Raw genomic sequence first — 23,401 nt, 5'->3', positions numbered from 1 at the left:
GGTGCTAATGTCTTGTGGTTTGTATGGGCATACACGACTCAAATACTCGAACGCGGCAACGGGAAGAGGCCGGGCATGATCGAGGGACGGCTCAAGGCGCTTGCCGAGAAGCTCCTCGGAGACTGGATCGAGAGCGAGAAGCTCGACCTGAGCATCAACATCTTCAACGACGAGAACGTCCGCTGCGAGAACGTCAACCTCAAGCCCAGCGTCGTGCCGGCCTCGGCGCCCTTCCGCCTCAAGGCCGGCCTCATTGGCGCGCTCACGATGAACATCCCGTTCAAGACGCTGGGCATGACGCCGGCCAAGCTCACGCTCACAGACGTACTCGTGATTCTCTCGCCGCGGACGCTCGACGATGTAGAAAAGGCCAAGGAGGTCGACGACTTCAAGGCCGAGAAGCGCGCCGCCCTCGAGCGCGATGTCTTGGAGCGAATACACGGCCCTCCGCTCGACAAGACGCAGATTCCGAACGACGCCAAGAAGTCGTCCAAGGACGCAACGAATAACGAAGGCTACTACGGCGCCGACGGCTTCTTCGGGCGGCTCGTGACGCGGCTTATGGACAACTTGCAGATCGAGCTCCGGAACGTGCACATCCGCTTCGAAGGCGACCACCAAACATCGCCGTTAATGACGCGGAGTAAGTTTGCTATCGGCTTTAGCATCGGCGCGCTCTACGCCGAGACAACGGGCGCCAACTGGCGCACGGGCTCATTCACAGGACCAGACGCGAGCACGGGCGACCACGTCGTCTTCAAGCTCATCCAAGCCATCAACCTCTCGGCGTACGTCGACCCGCACGCGCTGCACTTTGTGCACTCGTCCACGCACCCGAAAGTGCTGCACGCGACGCTGTCGCGGCTGAAAGCAATGGCCGACATGAACGCGCGTCTCGACTGGTGGGCGACTGCGGGCGACGCACACACGCACCGCTTCGTCCTCGCGCCGTTCCACGTCACGCTCAAGCTCACGATGAACGTCGCGCTGCAGACGCTCGCGTCGTCGGTCCCGCGCTACGACGCGTGCTTTGAGCTCTCGAAGCTCATTGTGATGGTCGATGACGAGCAGCTCCAGCTCATGAACGCAGTGCTCGACAGCTTTGGCCTCCACGGCAAGTGGCGCAGTGCGGTGGCCCACGGCGTCAAGGCCAAAGAGCGCGAGCGGTACAAGCAAGCGGACGCGGCCGAGTACCTCGTGCATTGGGACGCGCTGCACAAGGTGCACCTCAAGCAGACGCACTGGGACAGCGTCAAAAAGTCGGACGCGTGGAAGCGGCTGCTCCTGCTCGAGCATCGCTTGCCGCTCGAAGCCATCCTCACGCTGCGGAACTCGGCGACCTTTGGCGACGACGCCAGCGTGCGCTATGATGCGGATGTGTCGCGGAGCCTCCTCTTGGACATTGGCGAGATGTTTGGCGTGCCGGCCCCCGAGATCAACCTCAAGTTTGCGCGCGGCGCGCTCGGCTTGGCGCTCGAAATGACCAAGCAGGGAGCTGTCGTCGTCACCAACTGCTTTGCCCAGGCCGCGACCAAAGACGCGCTCAAGCCCGGCATGTTGTTGGTCAAGGTCGACGGCCGGCGCCTCCACGACGCCTTTGCGTTCACGTCGATCCCGACGCTCTTGGCGCAGCTCGACGGCCACGTCGCCGACCACGCGGTGGTTTTGACCTTCCAGCACCCCGAGATTGCGCCGGCCGTCACGACGCCGAACCAGCTCGTCGCCGCGGCGTCGATCGTCGCGACCGAAGTCGAGCTGCGCGTCGTGCTCGTGCGCCTTAAGCGCGTCATCGCGTCGGCCGTCGTGCAGAAAGTCGCGTTTGGCGTCGAGGGCTTTGGCCCCGGTCTCTTCTCGTTCCACAAGTACGCGCTCTCGGCGCGCCACTTTTACGTCCAAGAGTCGACCTCGGACGCGACCACAGCGTCGTGCCTCGTCTCGAGCCTCGACGAAATGCTGCGGGAGCGCGGGACGCAGGCGCTTCGGCTCTCGATGAACACGCTCGAAGTCGACCACCCGGGCGTCGATGTCGATGACGTGGCGACGTATGCGGTCGAGTACGGCTGCCACGTGGGCCACGCCGTTGTCGTGTACGAAGGCCACAAGTGCCGCGCCGTGCTCGAGGCGCTCGGCGAGTTTAGCCGCAGCGCGTTCACAGCAGCGGCGTCGCCGTCGATGGAGCTTCCGCCGCACTCGACAACGTCGACGACGATGACGAATGCGGTGGAGCCAGCGCCGGCCAATGTCAAGTACAACCTCTCGTTTGCGAGCCTCCGGCTCTTTGTGGGTGTTGCCAAAGCGACCATGCGCCGCGCGACGTCCGCGACGGCGACGGCCTACCGCTCGGTGTTTAGCCAGCTCACGATCCACAACGCGCACGCCCACGCGGGCTTGCACGAGTGGCTCCGCGACGCTTTTGTCTACGAGCGCGTCGTCGCGGCCGTCGTCCAAATCCAAAAGTACGTTCGAGGGCGCGTGGTGCGCCGGGTTGCGCTGCCGACGCTGCGGCGACAGCGCCTCGTAACGCGCGTCCAGCGCCACCGGCTGCCCGACGCCCTTGAATCAAATAATCTCGTGCTGCAAGGGTACTTTATGTACGAGGACGTTCGCCTCGGGTGTCGGCGCTGGGACGAACTCTACGTGACGTTGGATGCCACCGGTGTGCTACGGCTCTTCCGCGACCACACACAGACCGTCTACATTGACTCGTTCTTGCTCGAGCACTGCTCGCGCGTGGCGATGCCGATCAACGACGTAATTGGACCGGCGGTCGATGCGAAAATGCGCTTCTTGCAGCTGGTGTTTGCCGTGCCGTGCAGTGTCCACAACACGCTCGGCGTCCTATCGAGCGCGCCACCAACGTCCCACACGACGACGCTGCTCTTGGCGCACCCGGACGGTACCGTCATCAAGCACTGGCATGCGACGTTGACGGCAGCTCCATCGCCGCCGGATGTCTCAAGTCGCCAGCCGCGAAGTGACAAGATTGGACTGCGGCAGCACATTATGGGCCAGCACCCGATGGACGTGCACAAGGGCTGGCTCTTCCGGCAAGATCTCTCGCTCGCGTTTCGGCGGTGGCACGAGCTCTTTGTGTATCTGGACGAGTACGGCGTCTTGCGCTTCTACGAGGACCACACGGGGCGCGTTCTCATTGACGAAGAGCGTGTTGAGGCCATCGAGAGCGTGCTGCACGTTGGCAACATGGTGCAGGTGGAGGACTGGGAGGTGCCGCCACCGCCGCCACCGTCGACGCCGTCCCCCGGTCGCCCCAGCAACCACATCAAGCACGTCAACTTGGATCTCTTGGGCCCTGCCGGTGCCACGCCAACGCGCGTCTCGTACTGCCTCGAAGTCACGCTCAAGACCGAGTCGATCGCGGATGGAAAAAAGGTGGCCTCGACCTCGACGTTTTTATTAGCGTCGTACTCGGCGTCGGACCTCGCCGACTGGCGCCATAGCCTCTTTGTCAAGAGCCAAGCCGTGCGGAGCAAGATGGTGGATGTCTCTCGGCGGTCGCTGCTGCCCAAAGTCGGCTGGCCGACGTGGCTGCGGTCGCACCTGGCGTTTTCGTTTGCCAACACGCGAACGCCGAGCAGCACGGCCCGGTCGTTGTACCAGCGCATGGCGGCCTGGGTCAGCATCTTTGCCAGCGACGCGTCGCTGTCCGTGTCGCTCCACGACGCGCCGAACCTCGAAACCAGCGGCGCGTTGGCCATGGACTTTACGCTCGGGAAGCTCGAGGTGCGCGACCGGCGCTCGCTCAAGCCCTACTGCGTCCTGTACCTCGGCGACACCTTTCTCGACGTCGAGCGCGGAAAGCTCAAACCGATGGCGATCACGTCCGACCATCTCGGCGGCTCGAACGGCGCCGTGGACCTGAAGCTGCGCTTTCGCAGCCCTGAGGTGGGTTTGCCCTTTGGCGGCGCCAAGCACGGGCTGCGCGTCAACCTCGTTCTCAGCGGCTGCCTCTTGCCGCATGACGTGGCGACTGCGATGGGTGATGCACTCAGCGAGCTCTCGCCCCTCTGGGCGTCGGATGCGCCGCCGCCGACCACCGTCGAGCCGTACCTCAAGGCGACGCAATTGCACTTGGATGTGCGCGTGCCGATGTTTGAGGTGTACGTTGAAGAGAAGCACTGCGTGGCCAAGTGCGTCGTCGAGAAGGCTACGCTCAGCTTTGTCGCGACGACCGACGTCGAGTCGCTGGACGTCGTTCTCGGCGCGACGTCGCTGTATGTCATGACCAAGGACAACCAGCTGCGCCTCGCGCAGGTCGACGGCTTCCGCGTGCGCTACGACCTCGCCGCGCGGTCCCGGCAGCGCGTCTCGCGCGTCGACATTGGCCAAATCAAGCTCGAGGCCGACGGGCGCATGCGCATTTTGTATCAACTCTTTGAGGCGCTGCAGCACATTGACGAAGACGAAGACGAGAATGGGACGGGCTTTTACGACGATCTGGACGATCTGGAGGACGACGAGGACCTCAAGTACCGCAACGCGACGCTGACGTCCCCGCCCGTGTTCATGTCACCGCCGTCGTCGCCGCACGTGGTCGACTTGACGCCGAACGGACCGACGTCCATGTCGCGCATCAAGCGCAGCGGACGCTACGAATCGCAGCACTCGACGCGGTCGGTGCGCCCGCGACGCAGTCAGCGCAGCATCCAGTCGATGACGTACGTCGAGGGCGTGCCCATGATGACGTTTCTCGGACCGCTCGTGTCGTTCCAGGCGTACGTGGCGCTCACGCAGGGCCCGAGCTACTCGGTGTGGACGCAGATCCACGACAGCGTCGTCTTGCGCGTCGACGCGATTGTGTTCGAGGTCGTCAAGCGGTCGCTCTCGAGGGTCGCGCTCGACACGTTCATCCCTGTCATGAAGCTCTCGCTCTCGCGCATCGAGATCGACGCATCCTCAGGCAGCGAGTTCAAAATCGACTTTTCATCTACCTCGAGCATCGTCCTGCTCGCGCGCTACTACAACACGGCGCTGGCCGACTGGGAGCCGCTCGTGGAGCCGTGGACGGTCGCTATGGACGTGGCCAAGACGCCGCGGCAAGAGCTCACCGTGCTCCTCAAGGCGCGCGACCGGCTCAACATCAACTTTACCGAAGCGTTTGTGCGGCTCCTCTGCTCGGTGCAGAAGCACCGAAAGCAAACCAACCCCGGCAAGGCGGCGAATTTCCTCGTGCCCGCCGTCTCGGAAAAGCACGAGCGCGTGAGCGTGTGGAACAACCTCGGCGTGCCCATCCGCCTCGCCAACCTCAACACGTCGACGCCCGGCGAGCTCACGATCGAGGTCCGCGACGGCTGGAGCCTCCCGAGCTACACGCGGTTCCACGACGTCAAGCTCGACGCGGTGCTGCTGCCGTGGTGGAGTCCGCGCGAGGCGAGCGGGCAGCTCGAGTCGCTCAGCCACACGTTTCGCATGGCCTACGGAGGGGCGAATGCTGGTGTCGCGCCCAAGCTCCGCATCAAAGTGAGCGCGAAAGTCCAGAACGCCGTGCAGCTGCAGCTGGACGGTACGCAGGCGATGCTTTTCCGCGACGAGCGGCACGACGCGTCGCCCGTCGCTTCGCCTCGCGGCCATGCGCAATCGAGCAAAGCGGACGAGTGGATGCCGGTCGGGACGGTCGAGCTCAACCTCGCGGGCTCGCTCATGGCCGAGACGGGCGCCAAGCGACTCAAATTTTGCCAGTGGCACCGCCTCCGGGACGTGCGCGGCGTCATCACGGGCGAGATCTCGTCGCGCTGCACTTTGCGCCGCGGCCACGCACGGGCCCCGCGTCAAGTGTCGTGACGGTGACCAGCGGCGGGTCGCTGACGGTGGACCCCTTCCGCCTCGGCTCGACCAGCAACACGCTTCTCGAGACGGCCGACGGCGACGTCAAGGTCGCGGTGCAGCTCCCAGAAAGCATCCGACACGGGTACGTGCCGCCGCTGGCGCTGGAAGTGCTCGTCGACGGCGGTCCGCGGAGCTTGCTCTGCCCACTTCAGCGCGCCGGCAAGTTTTTCATCCGCGGCGAAGACGTTGTCGCTGAAGTCAAGGTCGCGCAGCGCGACGAGTTCCGGCGCGTCCTCGTGCTGAGCTCGCCCAAGCAGCTCAAGAACCTCACGAATCTCACAATGAACGTCGGGACCTTTCCGATCGCAGACTGCGACGCGTTCGAGGCCGACAGCTTTCTGGATCCGACGCTCGGGCGCGGACGGTCGGTGAGCATCATCCGCCGAGACGTACGAAATGACTTCTTTCCCCCACGTTTCTCATGCCGAATGCCTAGTCGATGCTTGCCGTGCCACCGGGTGCCAAGTACTCGCTGCCGCTCTCGGCGCTCTACTCGGAGGCCGAGCACTGCCTCGTGCTGCAGCTGCTGCACTCGAAGCGGACGCGGATCGCGGACCTCTCGACGCTGCACAAGCAAGTGGGCTGCCACATTTTGTACCTCGAGCCCATCAACCCGAGCTTGGACTGCGGGTACTGCTTCTTCATGGAGATTGTGTCGCATGTGCGCAACGTGTACCGCGAGCAGCAGTACGACGTGCTGCCGACCGAGACAGTCGTCGCCACCGCGGACGCGGACGAGGGCGATATCATGGGGCATGACGCCAAGTACCAAGTGCGCCTGCACGCGGGTTTTGTGTTTGAGAATGCGCTCCCGATTCGGCTCAAGTACAAGGTCGAGGTCGCGCTCGTGCCCGGTCCTCCGACTATCGTCTGCGAAGGCACGCTCGCGCCGGGTGAGGAGGTTGAACTGCACCAGTTCCACAAGAATGCGCATCTGGTGCTGAGTCTCCCGGAAGAAGCCTCGAGCTGGAGCACGCCGCTGAGCTTGGCCAAGTGCATTTCGCAAGAGGCGACGCACATTTCGAACCAGACGATCTCGGCCGCCGACCTCCCGACCCAGCGCCGGCCCACGGAAGAGCTTGTGTTTTACACGCACGCGCCGTCGACACCAGCCTTGGTCGCGGACGACACGCATCTCTTTACCGCGCGCCTCGACTTTACCGTCGCCGACAATGGCAGCCCGCGCACCGTCATTTACGCAAGCGTCTGGCTGTACAACTACTCGCACGTGGACGAACTACTCGTGCGCTGCGCCGAGGCCAACGCGCCGGCGACGTCGTGCAAGCAGCTGCTCGCACCGCGCCCACGGCTGCTCGACTGTCCGTCGCTCGTGCTGGAAATGAGCACGGTGTTTGCGCACGAGACGGCCAAGTGGTCGGAGAAGCTCCACGCGTCGGTGGTCGGCGTCCAGCGCTCGATCACGCTCAAGTCGGCGTCCAAGAAGGCGCCGAAGCGCGAGATTGGCGTCTCGATCCAGCGACCGCTCGGCCAGTTTCACCGCAGCACGCAGGTCATCATCTCGCCGCGCTACGTGTTTGTGAACGAGACGCACATCAAATTCGAGGTCGCGTCGACGGCCAAAGACCCGCGGGCGACCGAAGTGCTGCCGCACGCGCACGAAGTGGCCTTTGACTTTCCGGGCGACGCGCTCCTCATGGGCCGCAAAGTGCGGCTAAAAGCGGGTGGCGCGGCCGACGCCAACTACCTCGTCAGCGACAAGTGGAGCGGATTCTTCTCGATTGATGAGGAGCAAGAGTTTTCGCTGTGGCTGCCCGGCGCCCGCGCGCTCTGGCACGACGAGCCGGCGCAGGCCAACGTGCCGCGCATCCGCGTCAAAGTGCACACGGTCGGCGCGTCGATCGTCGTGACGCTGTCGCGTGACGCGCCGCCGATGCTGCGGATCGCGAATCACTCGGGCAATGCGTTCAAGGCCGTGCAGCAGGGCGGCGCCGAGGCCATCGTGTTGCCACCGCATTCGACGACGACGTTTGCGTGGGAGCTCCCCGACGAACCGCGGTACGCACGCCGGCGCCTGTTTGATACTGATATGTATTGTATAGGAAGCTGGCGGTCTCGATGCTGACGGACTTTATCCACGGCGAGTGGCGCCACGCGACGCAGCTCCGTCTCTGCGACTTTGACAGTCTGGATCGGGAGGAGGCGGTGGTGTGGGCCGACCGCCGGGCGCAGACGCACATTGCGGCCGAGGTCAAGTTTCAAGATTCGTCGCGCGTCCTCGTGCTGCGTAGCATTGACTCGGCCGACGTGGCCCGTACCAAGTTTTGTCTCGAAGTCTCTATCCTCGCCGTGCGTCGGTCGCTCCTACCGGACGAGAAGCCCCTCCAGGCGTACATTCGCGTCGTGGCCGACACGGCCAGCACCACGGTTCTTATATATCTGATCGAGTCCCAGGGACAAACCCCTTGTTTAGGCGACGACGTTTGGTCCTCAAACGATCAAGAGTCATGGCGTCTACCGCTTTGAGAGCAAAGAGACGCTTCTGTGCGCCAAGCGGCCGCGGGAACTTCGCGTGGAGCTCTACGAAGACCAAGACGAAGCGTTGACGGAAGAATCGGATGTCATGCCGTCTCTGCATGTGGACGTTGGCGATGCGTCAGTGCCCATGACGCCACCCGAGCTGCAGTCGCCGACGCACCCGTTTATGAAGATGCACGACCACGAGGCGTCGTCCCACGCGCTCCGCGAGAAGCTCCTGGGCCGCCACACGTCGGCGTCGCAGCTGAGCCGCCGCCTCTTGGAGCAGCACGATCGATCGCCCGCCGGCGGGTTCGACTTTGGCCGCGCCCCGGACGCCGCGTCGTCGCTCTCGGTGGGCATGCCGGTCGTACCTGTCGACGGTGGCGACGAGGACAAGTTTGTGCCGGACCAGTGCGTCGGCGGCGTCGACATCAAGCTGCCGAAAAAAGTGTGGCAGCACTTTCAGCACGGCACGGAGCGCAGCTTGAGCGATCTGCAAGGCTATTGGTGGAACCTCACGACGGACGACGGGCGCGTCATTGGCCAAGCGCAGGTGGCGCTCAAGTTTACGCTCCTCTCGACGCGCGACGACGTCAAGACGCGCAAGCCCAACGCGCACGACGTGGGCGAGGTGGACACGCCAGGCCTGTCGCTCAACGTGCGGCTCTCGAGCGTCGCGGTGTCGTTCATTCACAACACCAACCGGCTCGACGTCGCGTACCTCTCGCTCCAGCGGCTCCACGCAGTCTACAGCGCGCACGGCGGCAGCAGCGAGCTCGCGATCGCGGTCGGGAACCTCCAGATGGACAACCAGATGGACCGCAAGGTGGTGCTCGGGCCGCGCGGCGTCAAGCGCAAGGAAGGCGTGAGCGTCCGTCTCCGCGACCGCTGGAAGAGTTGCCTCAACCACCAGTACCGCGGGATTTACGAACAAGTGGACGTGCAGGCGTTGCCCGTCATCCAGTTTCGGATGCTCTACAACGACGTGTGCAGCGCCGGCGCCTTCCACGTCGAGCTCGTCGAGCTCATTGTGCAGGAGCTCGAGATTACGACGGACGAGAAGTTTGTCGTCAACCTCATTAGCGTCTTTCAGGGCGTCGAGAGCCTCGGGTCGGCCGAGAGTTTCGCGACCGTCGTCGACACGCGCGTGCGCTACCGCCTCGAGGACGCGTCGGCGCCCATCACGGACGGGATCTACATCGAGCAGCTCGATATCGAGTCGATCCGGATCCTCTTTTCGCTCGAGCTCAACGGCGGCAAGCACATTGCGACACTGGGGCCGTCTGGACGCCGCCTCGCCATGTACCTCCCGGTCTCGAACGTCAAGGACATGCGGCTCAACTTTAGCAAACTGCTCTTCGTGCACATTTACGAAAGCAAGCGCATCGTCTTGGAGAAGCTGTACCGGCACTACCACCAGCAAGCGCTGTACATTGTGCTCCAAGGCCTCTACACGGTGTCGCTCTTTGTGAACCCGTTTCGCATCGTCTATCGGCTCGGCCACGGCTTTCTCGAGGTCGTTCGCTTGCCCACGCGCGGCCTCGCGTCGGGCAGCCCGGTCGAGCTCATCTCGGGCGCGTACCTCGGCGTGCGGTCGCTGGCCATGAACACGATCAGCGCCAGCTACGAGACCGTGGCCGGCGCCACCGGGGTCGTCGCCGCCGTCATTGCGCCTCTGATTGTGAGCGAAGACAAAAAGACCAAGTTCAAAGAAGAGATGGTCAACTTTCAGCGCGCCGTCATGGGCGAAGTCGAGGCCTTTGATGCGGCGGAAGAGCGCCACATGTCGAAGCTCATTTTGCGGGAGCCACGCGTCTTTACAGGCATTGGCCTCCTCGTCGAGTATGGGCCCGGCGCACGCCCCAAGGAAGATCAGATGCGCGTCGATCTCCAAGCGGCAGTGCTGGTTCAAAAGTGGTGGCGCCGCCGCCGCCTCAGCCTCGCCTTGCTGCAACACGTGGCCAAGCTTCGCGCGGCCAACGAGAGTCCCGTCGAGCCGCCGCCACGCAGCGAGTGCGTCATATTGTAATCTACTAGTATCTACTAATAATATACATGACTAAGATCTAAATGCAAACTCATGGGCGCAGTTGTCGGCTTCGGCGTCGAGGAGCGTGGTCGCGAGCCAGTCGACGCCGGCCGCGACACCCGCACCCGTGACGGCGCTGCACGCCTCCACACGCCAGCAGCACTAAACGACGTTGACGCAGCGGTACATCCTGCGCTGTTCTACCTTGAGCTGGTGCAAGTGGAGGCGCCGCTCCACCTCTTTGGTCGAGACTGCGTTCGGGTCTTCCGACTTGTTGAGGAAGACGAGCAGCGGTGTCGCATGGTCTAGTGGAGCTAGACACATCATCGTTCAAGGTACATCCTCGCAAACGGACCTTTGTGATTCAAGAGCGCCCATAGCTCGCGTCGGACGACCGGCAGCCGCTCCTTGTCGGTGGCGTCGACGACAAACACAATCGCCTAATGCCCCATGCAGAGCCGCGACAGCAGGAAGCGTATATCGTGTACGTGGACGTGGCCAGCATAGTAGGGCCACAGGCTACGGTAGCGTCCGTGCCCAGAGAGGTCCCAGGCATGAAAGCGGATGCGGGCCCGCGCAAACTGGCACCGCCGGGCGCCGATGGTGGGCGCGATGACAATCGTGGTGCTGCTCGTCGGCTCGAGCCATGAGAGGAGACACGACTTGCCAGCGCCGTCGAGGCCGACGAAGAGAAGGCTGCGGGTACTACTGCCTCCTCGGAAGCAGGCTGCGCCCATGGTGGCAGCTGCGGCTAAATTTAGAAGGCTCGGCTACTGCGCCGACTGCTTGAAGTGCACCATGTAATCTGTTGAATCAGAGGAGTTGCTCCCGACGCGTTAAAGGCGCAGAGAACGGTCCAATGATCGGTCCAACGATGGGCTCAGTGAATTGGCTCGGAGCGTCGCTGGCCTCCCATCAGTGTCGTGGCACGCTACATTGAAGATTGCCATGATGAAAAACGCGTTTTTCTCAACCAGGTGCTGTTGCGTGTCTTTCTCGTCACTAGCGTAAAAACGCGTTAAACAAACGGATTGGCCGAAATGACCCGATCTTTGAACGGAAGGAGGCTGACCGGCCGGCAGAAGGAAGATGGCAGACGACGGGGCTACTTCCCGACACTCACCAATCTCGCGCGTGGCGACCATGTCCCGAGGCAATCGGCTTGACGGCGACAGCAGTAGCGACAGCGACAACAACAACGACAACAACGACGACCACCACGGGCTGGCCAAGGGCAGCGACGAGCTGCAGCTGGCGCTGGCACCCGCCGAGCCAGCGCCTGGCGACGACGCTCGGCCACCGCGCAACCGCTCACTACGTAGCAAGCTCGCAACGGCCCTCGCTGAGATTGAAGAGCAGAGGTATCTTCTCGAGGCGGCGGCCGCGAACGGCCAGCTCCTCGTCGAAAAGTACTTTGTGCTGGAGAAGGAGCGCGATGCGCTGGCCGCGCGCTGTGGCCACTTGGTGCGAACTGCTTCGCTCGACTCGGACGCGTCGCATTATCAGCCGAGAGCCGTGCAAAAGTGCGTCGACCTCGAGCAGCGACTGCACGCGATCGAGCGGGAGAAGGCAACGTGCGACGACGTGATTGGCAAGCAGGACCACGAGATCCTCTACTGGCGCAACAAGGCCATGGCGTGTCTAAAAGCCACGCCAATCTCAAGGAAGCGTACATGCATCTCGAGCGGGAGCACGAGACGAACCTCAGTGCCAAGACCCACCTGAGTCACGCGACCAAGAAGCTCCAGCTCGAACGCGACGAGTGCGCCATTCAGGTGCGCGACTTGACCGTGCGCGTGGCCGACCTCGCAGAGCGCGAGGCTCGCTGGGTCATGGCTAACGATATCAAGCAGCAGAAGATCCAGCGCCTCGAAGCCAACGTGGTTGACCTCGAGGCCGCGCACGCCGCCTCGGAAGCAGCTCGCACCGCGCTGGAATCGCGACTGCAGGCGGCCGAGCAAGATGCGAGTTACATGCAGTGCACCATGAACGGCCTCAAGATGTCGCTGGCGGCGCTCGAGCAAGAGTACTATATTCTGCTTGAGAAGACGACGCTCGCGGCGCCCAACAAGGAGTCGGAGCACCCGTCCGAAGTAACGCCGCTCTTGCCGCGCAAGAAGACGCCCCTCGCGCCGCGCAAGCCGTGCTCGCCGATTGCGTGGGCGTGGGAAACCGTGTGTGGCGCGATCAGCTCCCTCGTTTCGGACATCGTGCGCTTTGCGTCGCGGTCGTTCCATGCCATTCGCGACTAGACAACATTTAAGTAGGTTAGAAAGAGGTATTCTGTCGGTGTAGATAATAACATTATCTTGTAGTTTGTGTCCAAAAATGTCGTATTGTGGCCCATTTCTTGCGAAATGTGCGGGTATCAACTGTCGACATCGACTGGATGCAAGCTAGACGTGGGTGGCATGATGAGCCGATCCAGATCACTTGTCGGAAGTTTGATTGGCGGAAATGAGCGATCATTAAGCGCTATGATTGGCTGATCCCACTACGTCCGGATAAAATGATGCCGTACATATCCGGATGCGTGTGGTTTGCAATCATCCAGCGGCGCATTTGTCAACATGCTGCTCCGCCGGTTCATGAGCACGTCGATCCCGAAGCGGCTGACGGTAGCCGAGCGGACGACGGCCCTCGCGACCATCGATCCGTCGTGGAAGCTTGTGGACGGCCGCGACGCCATTAAGCGCAACTTTGAATTCCGCGACTTTAACGAGGCGTGGAGCTTCATGTCCCGGACGGCGCTCATCGCCGAGCAGGGCTGCCACCACCCCGAGTGGTTCAATGTCTACAACCGTGTCGACGTCACGCTCAGCACGCACGACTGTGGTGGTCTCTCCATGAACGACATTACCATGGCCAAGAAGATGGACGAGTTTGCAGCGGCCTTGCACAAGCCATAAATCACCACTTCATCTCAACGCCAATACAAGCATTGTACAATCTCTCTCTTGCCGTGTCTTGTGCGACCATTATGTGTGCTCTATCGAAAGTTGGCGCCTGGGGCCGCGGCGCGACCGCGACTGCCGCTACCGCCGTGCTGGACGCTGGCCTTCCGAGCCGTGGCCTTGGAGATGACAGAGTCCGCAACGGAGCGAGCGCTGGCGATCGAGCTTGCATCCGACTCGTTGTCTCGTTTGCGCGTCGACATGCTCTTGACGCTGGCGGCGCTCGACATGGCCGATCCGGACCGGTACACGTCCTTTGTCGCCTTCTTGTCGCGGCTCGCGTGGCCCTTCGGGAGCGGCGGCGGCGTGCCCTCAATGTGCTCGGGGTTGGCGGCCGCGTACTCGCTGAGACCGCCGGTGAGAAGGTAGATATTGTCAAAGCCTTTTTGGCCCAGCAGGGTTGCGGCCTGGACAGAAAGCTTCTCGTCGAGGCAGTAGACGATGATAAGCTTGCTCTCTTGGTTTTTCTATGGAAATGGTTGGCGCAACCCATGAAGCGGAAGAGGAACTACGTACGAATTGGTGCATCTCGGGCAGGAATTGGTCACGGCACAGGAAGGCGGTCGGAAATGATTTCGCTAATCCATCGGTAAGACCTTTTCGGATCACGGGTCGCTGGATCTACCTCGATGGATGCGGTTCTCGACAAACTCTTCGCGCGGCCGCGTGTCCAAGATTAGGTACGGGGCTTCGTACTCTTCGCGCTCCTCGGCGTCGTAGCTCACGACGCGCGGGCCGCCCGATTGCGCTTGGTTGTCATCGGCGGCGTGGCGCTCCATGACGTACTCGCCTTTGGCGTTCTTGACCATGCGAGCCACCATCTCTGGCGACGCGCTGTCGCAGCCTTTCCCAACGTCCTCGTACTCGTTGAAGAGTTCGGCCAAGCACTTGGGCGTAATGCGGCGGAAGGACTCGTCCCGGCGCTTAAGAAACTCTTTGCTCGCTATATGGCATCGTGTATGAGTGATCGATCGTTCTCATCAGCGTACAGATCAAGCGGACGTTGTTGACCGTGTTGCCCGTGTTGAGCTTGCTCTGCGTATCCTTGTACTTGGGGTTCACAGGCAGCTTCTTGTCCATGATCTACCTGCCGCATGAGCCTCATCCAGCGCAGCATGCAGCATACCGTCAGCGCTGCCTTGGGCTTCCCATGCGTTCCCGATCGCAGGCTCATGCTTCGTCGTCTCGCTGTCGGATTGCTCAATGATGGTGGGCCAACGTCAATCGGATCTTTTTTAGACCGTCCCGGAGTTTATCCGGAGTTTGGCGCGGAGTTCGCCGGTTTTGATTGGTGCGTTGAAAAGGGTAGTGTAATATTTTACCTGCATTTTATATATATGTACCAAGATTGAGTATAAAAGAGGTGGACCGAATAAAATACGTTGACCACGCGGTGGAATTATAATAAAAATCCAAGATGGCGCTGGTGCCATTTTGCTTGGCGGCGATCTTGGAAGAGCCAAGTCCCATGGCGCTCAAAAGCATCCCGAAGCGCGATGTGCAGAAGATCTGCAGCGGGCAGTCGGTCGTTGACCTCGCGACGGCCGTCAAGGAGCTCGTCGAGAACGCGCTGGACGCTGGCGCGACCCACATCGAGGTCAAGCTCAAGGAGTACGGCCAAGTCGGCTTCGAGGTGAGCGACAACGGCAAGGGCGTGCCAGCCGCCGACCACGAAGCGCTGGCGCTCAAGCACTACACGTCCAAGATCTCGGCCTTCGAAGACCTCGAGTCCATCGCGTCGTTTGGCTTTCGCGGCGAGGCGCTGAGCTCCATTTGCCAGCTCGCCAGCGCCTTCTCGGTGCTGACACGCACCAAGGACGATGAGCTTGGCACGCTTCTCTCGTACGACCACACTGGCGCCCTCGTCTCGTCCGTATGACGCCTATGGCCATGTGTATGTGCGAACCTCATCGATTGAACTAGGTCAAGAAAGCGCGCCCCGTGGGCACGACCGTCATCGTCGAAGACCTCTTCAAGCCACTTGCCGTGCGCCACAAGGACTTTGTCAAAAACATCAAGCGCCATTACAGCAAGCTGCTCAAGACACTGCAGGTAAGCGCCGTCCACGCCAATGTGCATCCATCCTTCCGTCACGATGTAGGGATACGCCATCATCACGGCCAACATCCAGCTCTCGGTCATCAACTTTGCGGGCAAGAACAACGCGCGGCAAGCCATTCTATCGACGCAAAAGAACGCGGGCATGGGCGAAAACTTGGCCAACATCTATGGCACCAAGTTTTTCAAAAGCCTCTTGCCGGTTCAAAAGCGTGTGAGTATCGGCAGCGAGACCGCGACGATCACGGGCTTTGTCTCGCGTGTTGGCGACGGCGTCGGTCGCAGCGACAACGACCGGCAGTTCTTCTACGTCAACGGACGGCCCGTCGACCTCTCGACCGTGGGTCTGTCGTTTGTCTGCAGATAACATCACAATCCGCGAGTAGGCAACCAAAACTGTCAACGAAGCGTGGCGGCAGTTTGAAATGAAGCACAAGCCCGCGTGCTTCATCGACTTTGGGCTACCAAACGGCTGCTTTGACGTCAACGTGACGCCCGACAAGCGCGAGACATTCATCAAAGAGGTAGTAGATACATGCAAGCAAGCTTCGAGCGAGCGAGATGGGTAGGAAGTCGCAGTGATGGAAGCGCTCCGAGAAGAGCTCCTCGCTCTGTACGAGCCAACGCGCGGCACGTTCCACGTGCAGTCTCTCCTCTCGAGTGCGTCCCAGGCCCCTTCGTTTACCGCGCCCAAGCCGGCGCAGAAGCAGGACGATTCCGCACCAGAGATCGAAAGCAAAAAGCGCGCAAGAGAGATCAGTCCAACGCCGTCTCATTGCGCCAATGTTGAAACACAACCCTTGACGAACGTCAACTCGGACGCGCTGTCGTCGACGACGGTTGTGATCCACCATGTCGATGGGAGTGGCGACGACGACGACGACGATCAGCCCTTGACGCGAGCAAAGAAGATCAAGTTGAGTTCGCAACAGCTGCACGACGACTCGGACAGCGAGGCGCAAGCAGCACCGGTCTTTACAAGCCCTCCGCCAAAGGCGCCGGTGCCGGCAAAGTTCTCGCTCTTGACGACGCCAACGTCTGCCAAGCCGCCGCGCCGTGAAAGCACCGGCGGTCGCCCGACGCCGACGCAGTCCCCCGCTGCGACACCGCCGACGAAGCCCACGCGCCGAGAGTCGTTGCCACTCAAGCCGTTTCCGCCGTGTGTTGGTCGCATGTCGATGGCCGACATCCGCGCCCAACGCCAGCGCTATTTCCAGCGACAGAGCGAGCTCGCGGCGCTTGCTTACACTGGTGATGGCGTCAGCAGCATCGAGAGCGAAGACGAAATTGCGGCCACGGCACGCCTCCAGCGAACACTGACCAAGGTAGTTCCATGCAAGCATACCACGGAAACTCAAAAGTACGGTCGTAGGACGACTTTTTGCGCATGGACGTTGTGGGGCAGTTCAACTTGGGTTTCATCATTGCGCGTTGCGGCCGCGATCTGTACATCATCGACCAGCACGCGAGCGACGAAAAATTCCGGTTCGAGACGCTGCAAAAGTCCACCGTTCTGCACCAGCAACCGCTGGTCCGACCGCTGCGCCTCGAGGTGACAGCCGTCGAAGAGATGACGATCCTCGAGCACATGGCGATCTTTGAGAAGCAAGGCTTTCACTTCTCTGTGCACCACGAGGCACCCGTGACGCAGAAGCTGCACCTCACGGCGCTTCCGTTCAGCAAGCACACGACGTTTGGCCTCGCAGGTAACGATCCTCACCGACATGGGTATCCGAACACTTGGCGCTAGACGTTCGGGAGCTGGCGTCGCTCTTGATGGAGGCCCCGCACCAAGCGCAGACGCTGCGCCTGCCTAAAGTCACGTCCATGTTTGCCTCGCGCGCGTGCCGAAGCGCTGTTATGATTGGGACCGCGCTGCACAAGGAAGAGATGCTCAAGGTAATATCTTAAACGACAAGCATGGAGAGGGACGTATGGGGTTAGATTGTGACGCAACTCGCGGTGCTGGACCAGCCATGGAACTGTCCCCACGGGTGAGCTCATGCGGTTTCTCTCTACATTGTGGCTTATCAGGTTGGTAGGCGCCCCACAATGCGCCACTTGGTCGACCTCAACAGTCTCGAAACGTAGGTCGAAAAGTTGTAGTAATACGTGGAATTCTGAAGTGCATAAGCACGGACCTCGCTGCTGGTGGCATTGCCACGATCGTTTCGATCGACAGCTTTCAGAACCAGCGACGACAGCTAATAGTAGCTGTCGCTGTCGATACATCCATCTCATAGAAAGTCGTGCACTGTCTATGTGCGGGTCTATCATAATGGCGCCCTCGCGTTCACAGTACGTACACTACGCGGCAGTTGGACGCGCAAGGTAGTAGTATCTATAATACTGCGCGACCTGGCGACGTCGTCAAGCACCTTGGCGCAGCAATGACAGGATCGCACACGGGCCCTCCTTGCGGACTTGTGTGGAAAAACACGATACATCGTCTAAAAAGCAAAGTGTACCGTATTTTACGCTATCAAAAAACACTATCAAGTTTCCGGATACGCCCATCTGGTGACAACGGTGCGTGTCGATGAGGCGAGAAAACGCGCGCCATGCCTCTCTCGTCCTCTACCACAGCATTGCTCATTTATCAAGAGCGCATGAGCCAGTCACGACGCATGGAGGCCCCGATGGACCCGTACTGGGACCACTTTGACGAATGTCAGCCCGAGCCCGAGGCCTTTGAGTCGGTCGAGACGCGTCTCCTCGCCAAGTACGACAAGACAAGCGAAGCGTCGCCGAATGCCGCGCACATTGACGAGCCGTTCGACGAACTGACGCTCAAGGAGCGGTCGTCACTGGAGATGTTCACGAGCCGACTCTTTCTTCAGAACCACGCGCCTCAAGACCAGTGGATTCTTCTCGCAGACAAGGAGCGCGACGCCGCCGCGGCGCAAAAGGCAGCGGCCGCCAACAAGTGCATTGGGATTGCGATCCTCCTCTCGTCCTTCGCGTCCGTCTCATCGCTCGGCATTGCGTTCGACCTCGAGAAAGGCGTCTCGCCAGTCCTCAAGCTCTTTTGGAAGGTCAGCGGCAGTGCCATGGTCCTCGCGCTCATCGTCCTCATTCAAACGCTCGTCAAGCGCGGCACGAGTCTGCACGTTGAGAACCCAAAGGACACTGCGCGCCGGATTCTCATCTGCGCGGCAGGCTTTACGCTCTGGAACTCGTCCTTCAACTGGGCACTCGCCCACACGTCGATCGCCCATGTGTACGTGCTCAACAACTGCCACTCGCTTCTGCTTGTGATCTACCGCGCGCTCTGCGGCGACGTCGTAGCGTTTGCCGAGGGCTTTGGGACGCTCGTGGGCATTGCCGGCAGCGTCGTGACGGCCATGGACTCGAATGGCGCGCCGTTGGCCAACGCAGACATTGTCGGGCCGAGCCTGCTCGGAGATGCGGGCGCGTTTCTCGGCGCGATCGGCGCCGTCGTGTACCTCATGCAAGCGAAAGTGATCAGCGAGCGCATGCCGTTCATGCTCTTCATGCTCTGCCATTCGATTGTCGTATGTCTCCTCCTCTTCCCGACGATGTGGTGCCTTGGTGAGACCTACGAGCTCTCGCACGACGCGTCGATCGGCCTCTTTGGGTGGGCCAACTGGCAGCTCGACCGGCTCCCGATTGAGTTTTACCTCGTCGCTGTCTGCGACTTTGGCGGGCGCATGGGCTTCATCCGCGTCCTCGCGTACTTTGACCCGCTCGTCGTGTCCATCACGATGTTGCTCCAGCCGATCCTCGCCGCGCTTTTTGGCGTCGCCGCGGGTGTCGCGACTGTCCCTGGCGCCGTCACATGCCTCGGCAGCGGCATTGTCATTGCTGGCACGATCCTCGTCGTCACGGCGGCCGGACCCCCCGCACCTCGCAAGCAGATACCGCTAGAAACCCCAGGACGCACCACGTATGGTGCTGTGTAGAGATGGATTCCCTAGAGAAGTCATCCTTTAAGTATAAACCCTCTTGTATGACGTGGACGTGGTAGTGACGGCCCCGTGGAGCCTCATGGGCGCGCAGGATTGGGTGCAAATCACTCTGCGTTCGCTCGAGCACAGCGTCAGACCGACGCGTCGCCACGCACTCAGTGCTTTGTTGGGTCTGTTGCAGTGCTCAATATCTGCTGGTTTAGTTCCGAGAGGTGCATTGGGCCATTGCCGGCTTCGCTTGCTCGGTCGACTAACCCGTCGTTCGTGTCACGCATACAAATCGCAAGTCGTTTTCAGTCCCGTCCCAAATTGAACTTCAAACGAACTCGAAAGAAAGGCGCGGACGCTGCGACTTGGATCCGTCACCGGCCCCAGCCCTAGGATGACCAGTGGCCCAAAATGGCAATCTTCTTTTCTATTTTATGACGCCATGGTATTGAATATTTGTATGCGAGGCAATAAAATGACGTCACATTGCCCATGCGTTTTTACACTCATCCAAGCAGTGGCCTTTCTAGAGTAAACAGTCGGCTGCTGTGTACGGTACGGTCGTACATTCTCTTACAAACCCTTGTCTATTGATACACGTACGTACATTCGAAACAGCCGGCTGAACAGAGTGGGACGATGGACGTCGATACAGGGCACGGTATCCGGATGGATCGTCCGGAAACGGTTTCGAAAGGGTGACTTCCATGGGCCCACTCCGCAATTTGCCATCGTTCTCGAAAGCCGCAGGTACGACGGCAACTTTATCGTCCCTGGCGCGCCCATGGACCGGTCCATGCTGGCGCGTTGGACGACGGTCATGGCCATGCTTCCGACGAGGACATGAAGCCTCATGCTGCACTTGGCTGCGTAGACAACATGGCCTCCAAGAAGTTCCGCTACACGCGCCATGATTTCGAGCCGCTCGAGACCAAGCCGCTCCACTTCGACATGGCTTTGACGTGACCGAGAAGGAAGTACGTGGATGCTGCCTGCATGCCAAGAAGGAGCTCATGCATCTTGGCTAGGTCCGCGTCGTGCTCCAGACGACGCTCAAGTACACGGGTGCCGAGCCCAAGACGGTGCTCAAGCTCAACTCGAAGGCGCTCGAGATCACGCGCGTCGAGCGTCTCCACGCGTTTACGCCGCTGGGCGAGACCCGCGACTTTGTCTCGCACGTTGCGAGCTTTGGCTCGGCCGCGCCGCTCAACTACACGGTCGACACGGTCGACCACTTCTTGGTCATCGACCTCGACACGCCTGTCATGACGGGCGACGAGTTTGTCATTCTCACCGAGTCGATTGCGCGCCCGACCGAAAACATCTTGGAAGGCTTGTACTACGACTTTACGCCGGAAGGCTGCCCGCGCACCATCATTACGCAGTGCCAGCAGTACGGCTTCCAGCGCATCGTGCCGTGCATTGACACGATGGACGCCAAGGCGTACTACACGACGACGATTGTCGCGGACAAGAACTACACCAACATCATCACCAACGGCGACCTCGCGCCCGGCTTCTCGACGCCGGACGGCAAGCCCGTGTACCACGAGGCGGTTGAGGTCTTGGGCCGCGAAGACGCGTCGCGCCACGCGCTCAAGTACCACAACCACACGGTCAACATGGCGCCGTACCTCTTTTTCTTGGGCGTCGGCACGTACGTGACGTACCGCCGCACGCTCGAGTTCCCGGATGGCGACACGACGCTTCTCGAGCTGCTTGCGTTCCCCAAGTCGGTCGAGCCCGAGGACGCCAAGCTCTCGGTCCAGATGCTCCACGACTCGATCCTCTGGGTCATGATGAGCTTGGGCCCCGAGGCGACGGACCACTGCGAAGAGCGCAAGGCCATCTACGCGCTTCTGAACGAGCGTGAAGCGCTCAAGGCCAAGGCCGCGCCCTTGTGCATTGGCACGGAGGAAGAGGCGCCGGCGCCGGTCGCGCTCTCGCCGGAGGACGCTGCGCGCTTGGCCGACGTCCGCGCGGAGCTCAAGCGCCTCCTCTCGGTGTGGACCAAGACGGGCTACAAGTACACGGGCCAGATCTACCGCGAGATCGGCATGGAGAACTCCAACTACGGCGGTATGGAGAACGTCGGCAACACCACGATCGTGAGCTCGTGCTTGTGCCCGACGTGCCGCATGGGCGACATGTCGTACGAGTACATGGAGCGCGTCAAGGTCCACGAGTACTACCACAACATCAACGGCAGCGAGGTCACGGGCCAGTCGCCGTTCGAGATCTGGCTCAACGAGGCCGTGACCGTGCACATGGAGCGCAAGCGCCATGCCGCGATCTTTGGCCACGAGTACCACCGCCTCGGCGACGTCGCGCGCATGTTTACGCCGGCGACCGGTCCGATCGCGCTCGATAAGGCCGCGACGTGCCTCAGTGTCGAGCCCGAAGGCTTCAACCAGACGCAGGAGCTTGTCTCGGCCGTCACGTACCAGAAGGCGCCCGAGATCGTGCGCATGGTGGAGCTCATTCTTGGCTACAAGCAGTTCAACGTCGCGCTCGACAAGTACTACACCAAGTACCTCTACGGCAATGCGACGACGGCCGACTGGTTTGGCTGCATGGAAGAGGTCTCGGGCCTTGACTTGCACAACTTTTCGCGTCTCTGGCTCAAGCGCCCGGACCACCCGGAGGTCGCGTACTCGACGTTCTACGACGCGGACGCCCAGACGTACACGGTCAAGATGACGCAGACGGGCTTTGAGCGCTTCGACGGCACGGACGTGGCCGGCCCGTGGGAGATCCCGATCGACTATGCGCTCATCACGGACGGCCAGGCCGTGCGCGAAGGCGTCTACTTGCTCAAGGAGGCGTCCGGCGAAATCGTCTTGACGGACGTCGCGACCAAGCCCGACTACCTCTCGTTCGCGCGCGAGTGGTCGTTCTTTGGCACGATCAAGCCGCTGAATGTCTCGAGCGACTCGCTCATCCAGCAGGCCAACACGGACCCGGACGCCGTCAACAAGTACTTTGCGTACCGCGCGGTCGCGGATGCCGAGAAGGCGCGCGTGATCGAGGCGCTTGTGCGCGGCGAGTCGGACGTGGTCATTTCGCCCGCGTTCGCCGAGCTCCATGCGTCGATCCTCTTTGCGGAGGACCTCAACCCGGCCGTGCGCGCGCTCATTTTGAACGAGAAGAACGCGATCACGTCGCGCGCCGATCTGAGCCACCACTACGATCACATTGCGACGGCGACGACCGCCCTCCTGCAGTCGATCTGGTCCACGCACGCGTCAGCCATCGTCGCCAAGCTCCACGAGCTCATTAACGCGTCCGTGCCGGGCCCGCACAAGGACCAGCTCCTCCAGCGTGCGTTGAAGCGCCACTTGCTCACGCTCGTCGTCGCGGGCGCCAAGCCCCTCGTGCTTCCGACGCTCTTGCCGTCCGAGGTTGTCGTCGACACGCCCGCGCTCGCGCTCGAGATGCTCAACAAGGCGACGTTCGTCACCGATAAGGAAGCGGCGTTCCACAAGCTTATGGAGATGGAGTCGTACGAGGGCCGCGCCGCCGTTCAGGCGCGCATTGCGGCCGAGTGGTCGGCGACGCCCGAGATGCTCGAGAGCTACATTGCGTCGATCTCGTCGCTGAGCGTCTCGGACTTTGCGACGCAGGTCCGCGCGCTCATGGCGCAGCCGTACTTCAACATCAACCAGACGCACCACTCGCGCACGCTGGCGCGTGGCTTGACGCAGATCCGCGAGCGCACGGTCTTGACGCAGGAGGGCCGCGACCTCATGATCGAAGTCTTCACGCGCATCGGCAAGGTCAACCAGACGTCGGCGTACCCGATCCTCAAGTGCTTTGACCAAATCGACTCGTTCTCGGGCGAGACGCACGCGACGCTCGTCGCGACGCTCCAGGCGATGCAGGACTCGATCGACAAGGTCCACGAAGAATCGCTCTTCAACCAGCTCAACATTATGCTCAAGAAGGCCTAAGTCGTTAGTAGTAGCAACCACATCCTAGTCCATAACATTTCTTTGCTTTGTATTCGAACCGAGGGTTCTATCGCATCGCAGCGGCGCGCAGGAAAGAGTTCCCAAGGGATGGCAAATAGCTAGAAAGAGGAGAAGGCAAGCAGGGCTTCGTGGCTCCTTCACAGCTTCGTG

The 23,401-nt window shown here is 61.3% G+C and overlaps 8 protein-coding genes across 8 annotated transcripts; 6 read left to right on the top strand and 2 right to left on the bottom strand.

The window, feature by feature from the left end:
- Positions 1-45: 45 nt before the first annotated feature.
- Positions 46-10,396, top strand: SPRG_04068 (hypothetical protein). The gene is made up of 5 exons (XM_012342658.1): positions 46-5,744; positions 5,792-6,233; positions 6,281-7,860; positions 7,905-8,229; positions 8,276-10,396. Exons 1-5 carry the CDS (start codon positions 76-78, stop codon positions 10,349-10,351), a joined length of 10,092 nt encoding a protein of 3,363 aa, XP_012198048.1. The 5' UTR covers positions 46-75; the 3' UTR covers positions 10,352-10,396.
- SPRG_04067 (hypothetical protein) lies at positions 10,356-11,184 on the bottom strand (the record flags this gene model as incomplete). The annotated part of the gene is made up of 5 exons (XM_012342657.1): positions 10,840-11,184; positions 10,707-10,791; positions 10,556-10,656; positions 10,401-10,513; positions 10,356-10,362 (listed from the first exon to the last, which is right to left on the bottom strand). Exons 1-5 carry the CDS (start codon positions 11,086-11,088, stop codon positions 10,356-10,358), a joined length of 555 nt encoding a protein of 184 aa, XP_012198047.1. The 5' UTR covers positions 11,089-11,184.
- Positions 11,185-11,494: 310 nt separating this feature from the next.
- Positions 11,495-12,603, top strand: SPRG_04066 (hypothetical protein; the record flags this gene model as incomplete). Its single annotated transcript, XM_012342656.1, has 2 exons — positions 11,495-11,990; positions 12,020-12,603. The coding sequence occupies 2 exons, from the start codon at positions 11,495-11,497 to the stop codon at positions 12,601-12,603; spliced, it is 1,080 nt and encodes a 359-aa protein (XP_012198046.1).
- Positions 12,604-12,912: 309 nt separating this feature from the next.
- SPRG_04065 (hypothetical protein) lies at positions 12,913-13,307 on the top strand. The gene has a single exon (XM_012342655.1). The coding sequence runs from the start codon at positions 12,922-12,924 to the stop codon at positions 13,258-13,260; it is 339 nt and encodes a 112-aa protein (XP_012198045.1). The 5' UTR covers positions 12,913-12,921; the 3' UTR covers positions 13,261-13,307.
- On the bottom strand, positions 13,289-14,509 carry SPRG_04064 (hypothetical protein). Its single transcript, XM_012342654.1, has 5 exons — positions 14,432-14,509; positions 14,295-14,388; positions 13,931-14,248; positions 13,822-13,883; positions 13,289-13,772 (listed from the first exon to the last, which is right to left on the bottom strand). Exons 1-5 carry the CDS (start codon positions 14,477-14,479, stop codon positions 13,341-13,343), a joined length of 954 nt encoding a protein of 317 aa, XP_012198044.1. The 5' UTR covers positions 14,480-14,509; the 3' UTR covers positions 13,289-13,340.
- A 213-nt stretch (positions 14,510-14,722) lies between these two features.
- On the top strand, positions 14,723-17,589 carry SPRG_04063 (hypothetical protein; the record flags this gene model as incomplete). The annotated part of the gene is made up of 9 exons (XM_012342653.1): positions 14,723-15,178; positions 15,229-15,357; positions 15,407-15,703; positions 15,750-15,887; positions 15,933-16,688; positions 16,736-17,069; positions 17,114-17,262; positions 17,308-17,357; positions 17,406-17,589. The coding sequence occupies 9 exons, from the start codon at positions 14,723-14,725 to the stop codon at positions 17,452-17,454; spliced, it is 2,358 nt and encodes a 785-aa protein (XP_012198043.1). The 3' UTR covers positions 17,455-17,589.
- A 377-nt stretch (positions 17,590-17,966) lies between these two features.
- Positions 17,967-19,366, top strand: SPRG_04062 (hypothetical protein). Its single transcript, XM_012342652.1, has one exon. It carries the CDS (start codon positions 17,973-17,975, stop codon positions 19,284-19,286), a length of 1,314 nt encoding a protein of 437 aa, XP_012198042.1. The 5' UTR covers positions 17,967-17,972; the 3' UTR covers positions 19,287-19,366.
- A 621-nt stretch (positions 19,367-19,987) lies between these two features.
- SPRG_04061 (hypothetical protein) lies at positions 19,988-23,230 on the top strand (the record flags this gene model as incomplete). The annotated part of the gene is made up of 3 exons (XM_012342651.1): positions 19,988-20,030; positions 20,211-20,257; positions 20,309-23,230. 3 exons carry the CDS (start codon positions 19,988-19,990, stop codon positions 23,228-23,230), a joined length of 3,012 nt encoding a protein of 1,003 aa, XP_012198041.1.
- Between the last annotated feature and the right edge of the window lie 171 nt (positions 23,231-23,401).

The sequence above is a fragment of the Saprolegnia parasitica genome (assembly GCF_000151545.1).
Source record: "Saprolegnia parasitica CBS 223.65 unplaced genomic scaffold supercont2.10, whole genome shotgun sequence".
NCBI lineage: Eukaryota > Oomycota > Saprolegniomycetes > Saprolegniales > Saprolegniaceae > Saprolegnia > Saprolegnia parasitica.
The sequence above is the reverse complement of the archived record's forward strand: the minus strand, read 5'-3'. Positions and strand labels throughout refer to the sequence as shown.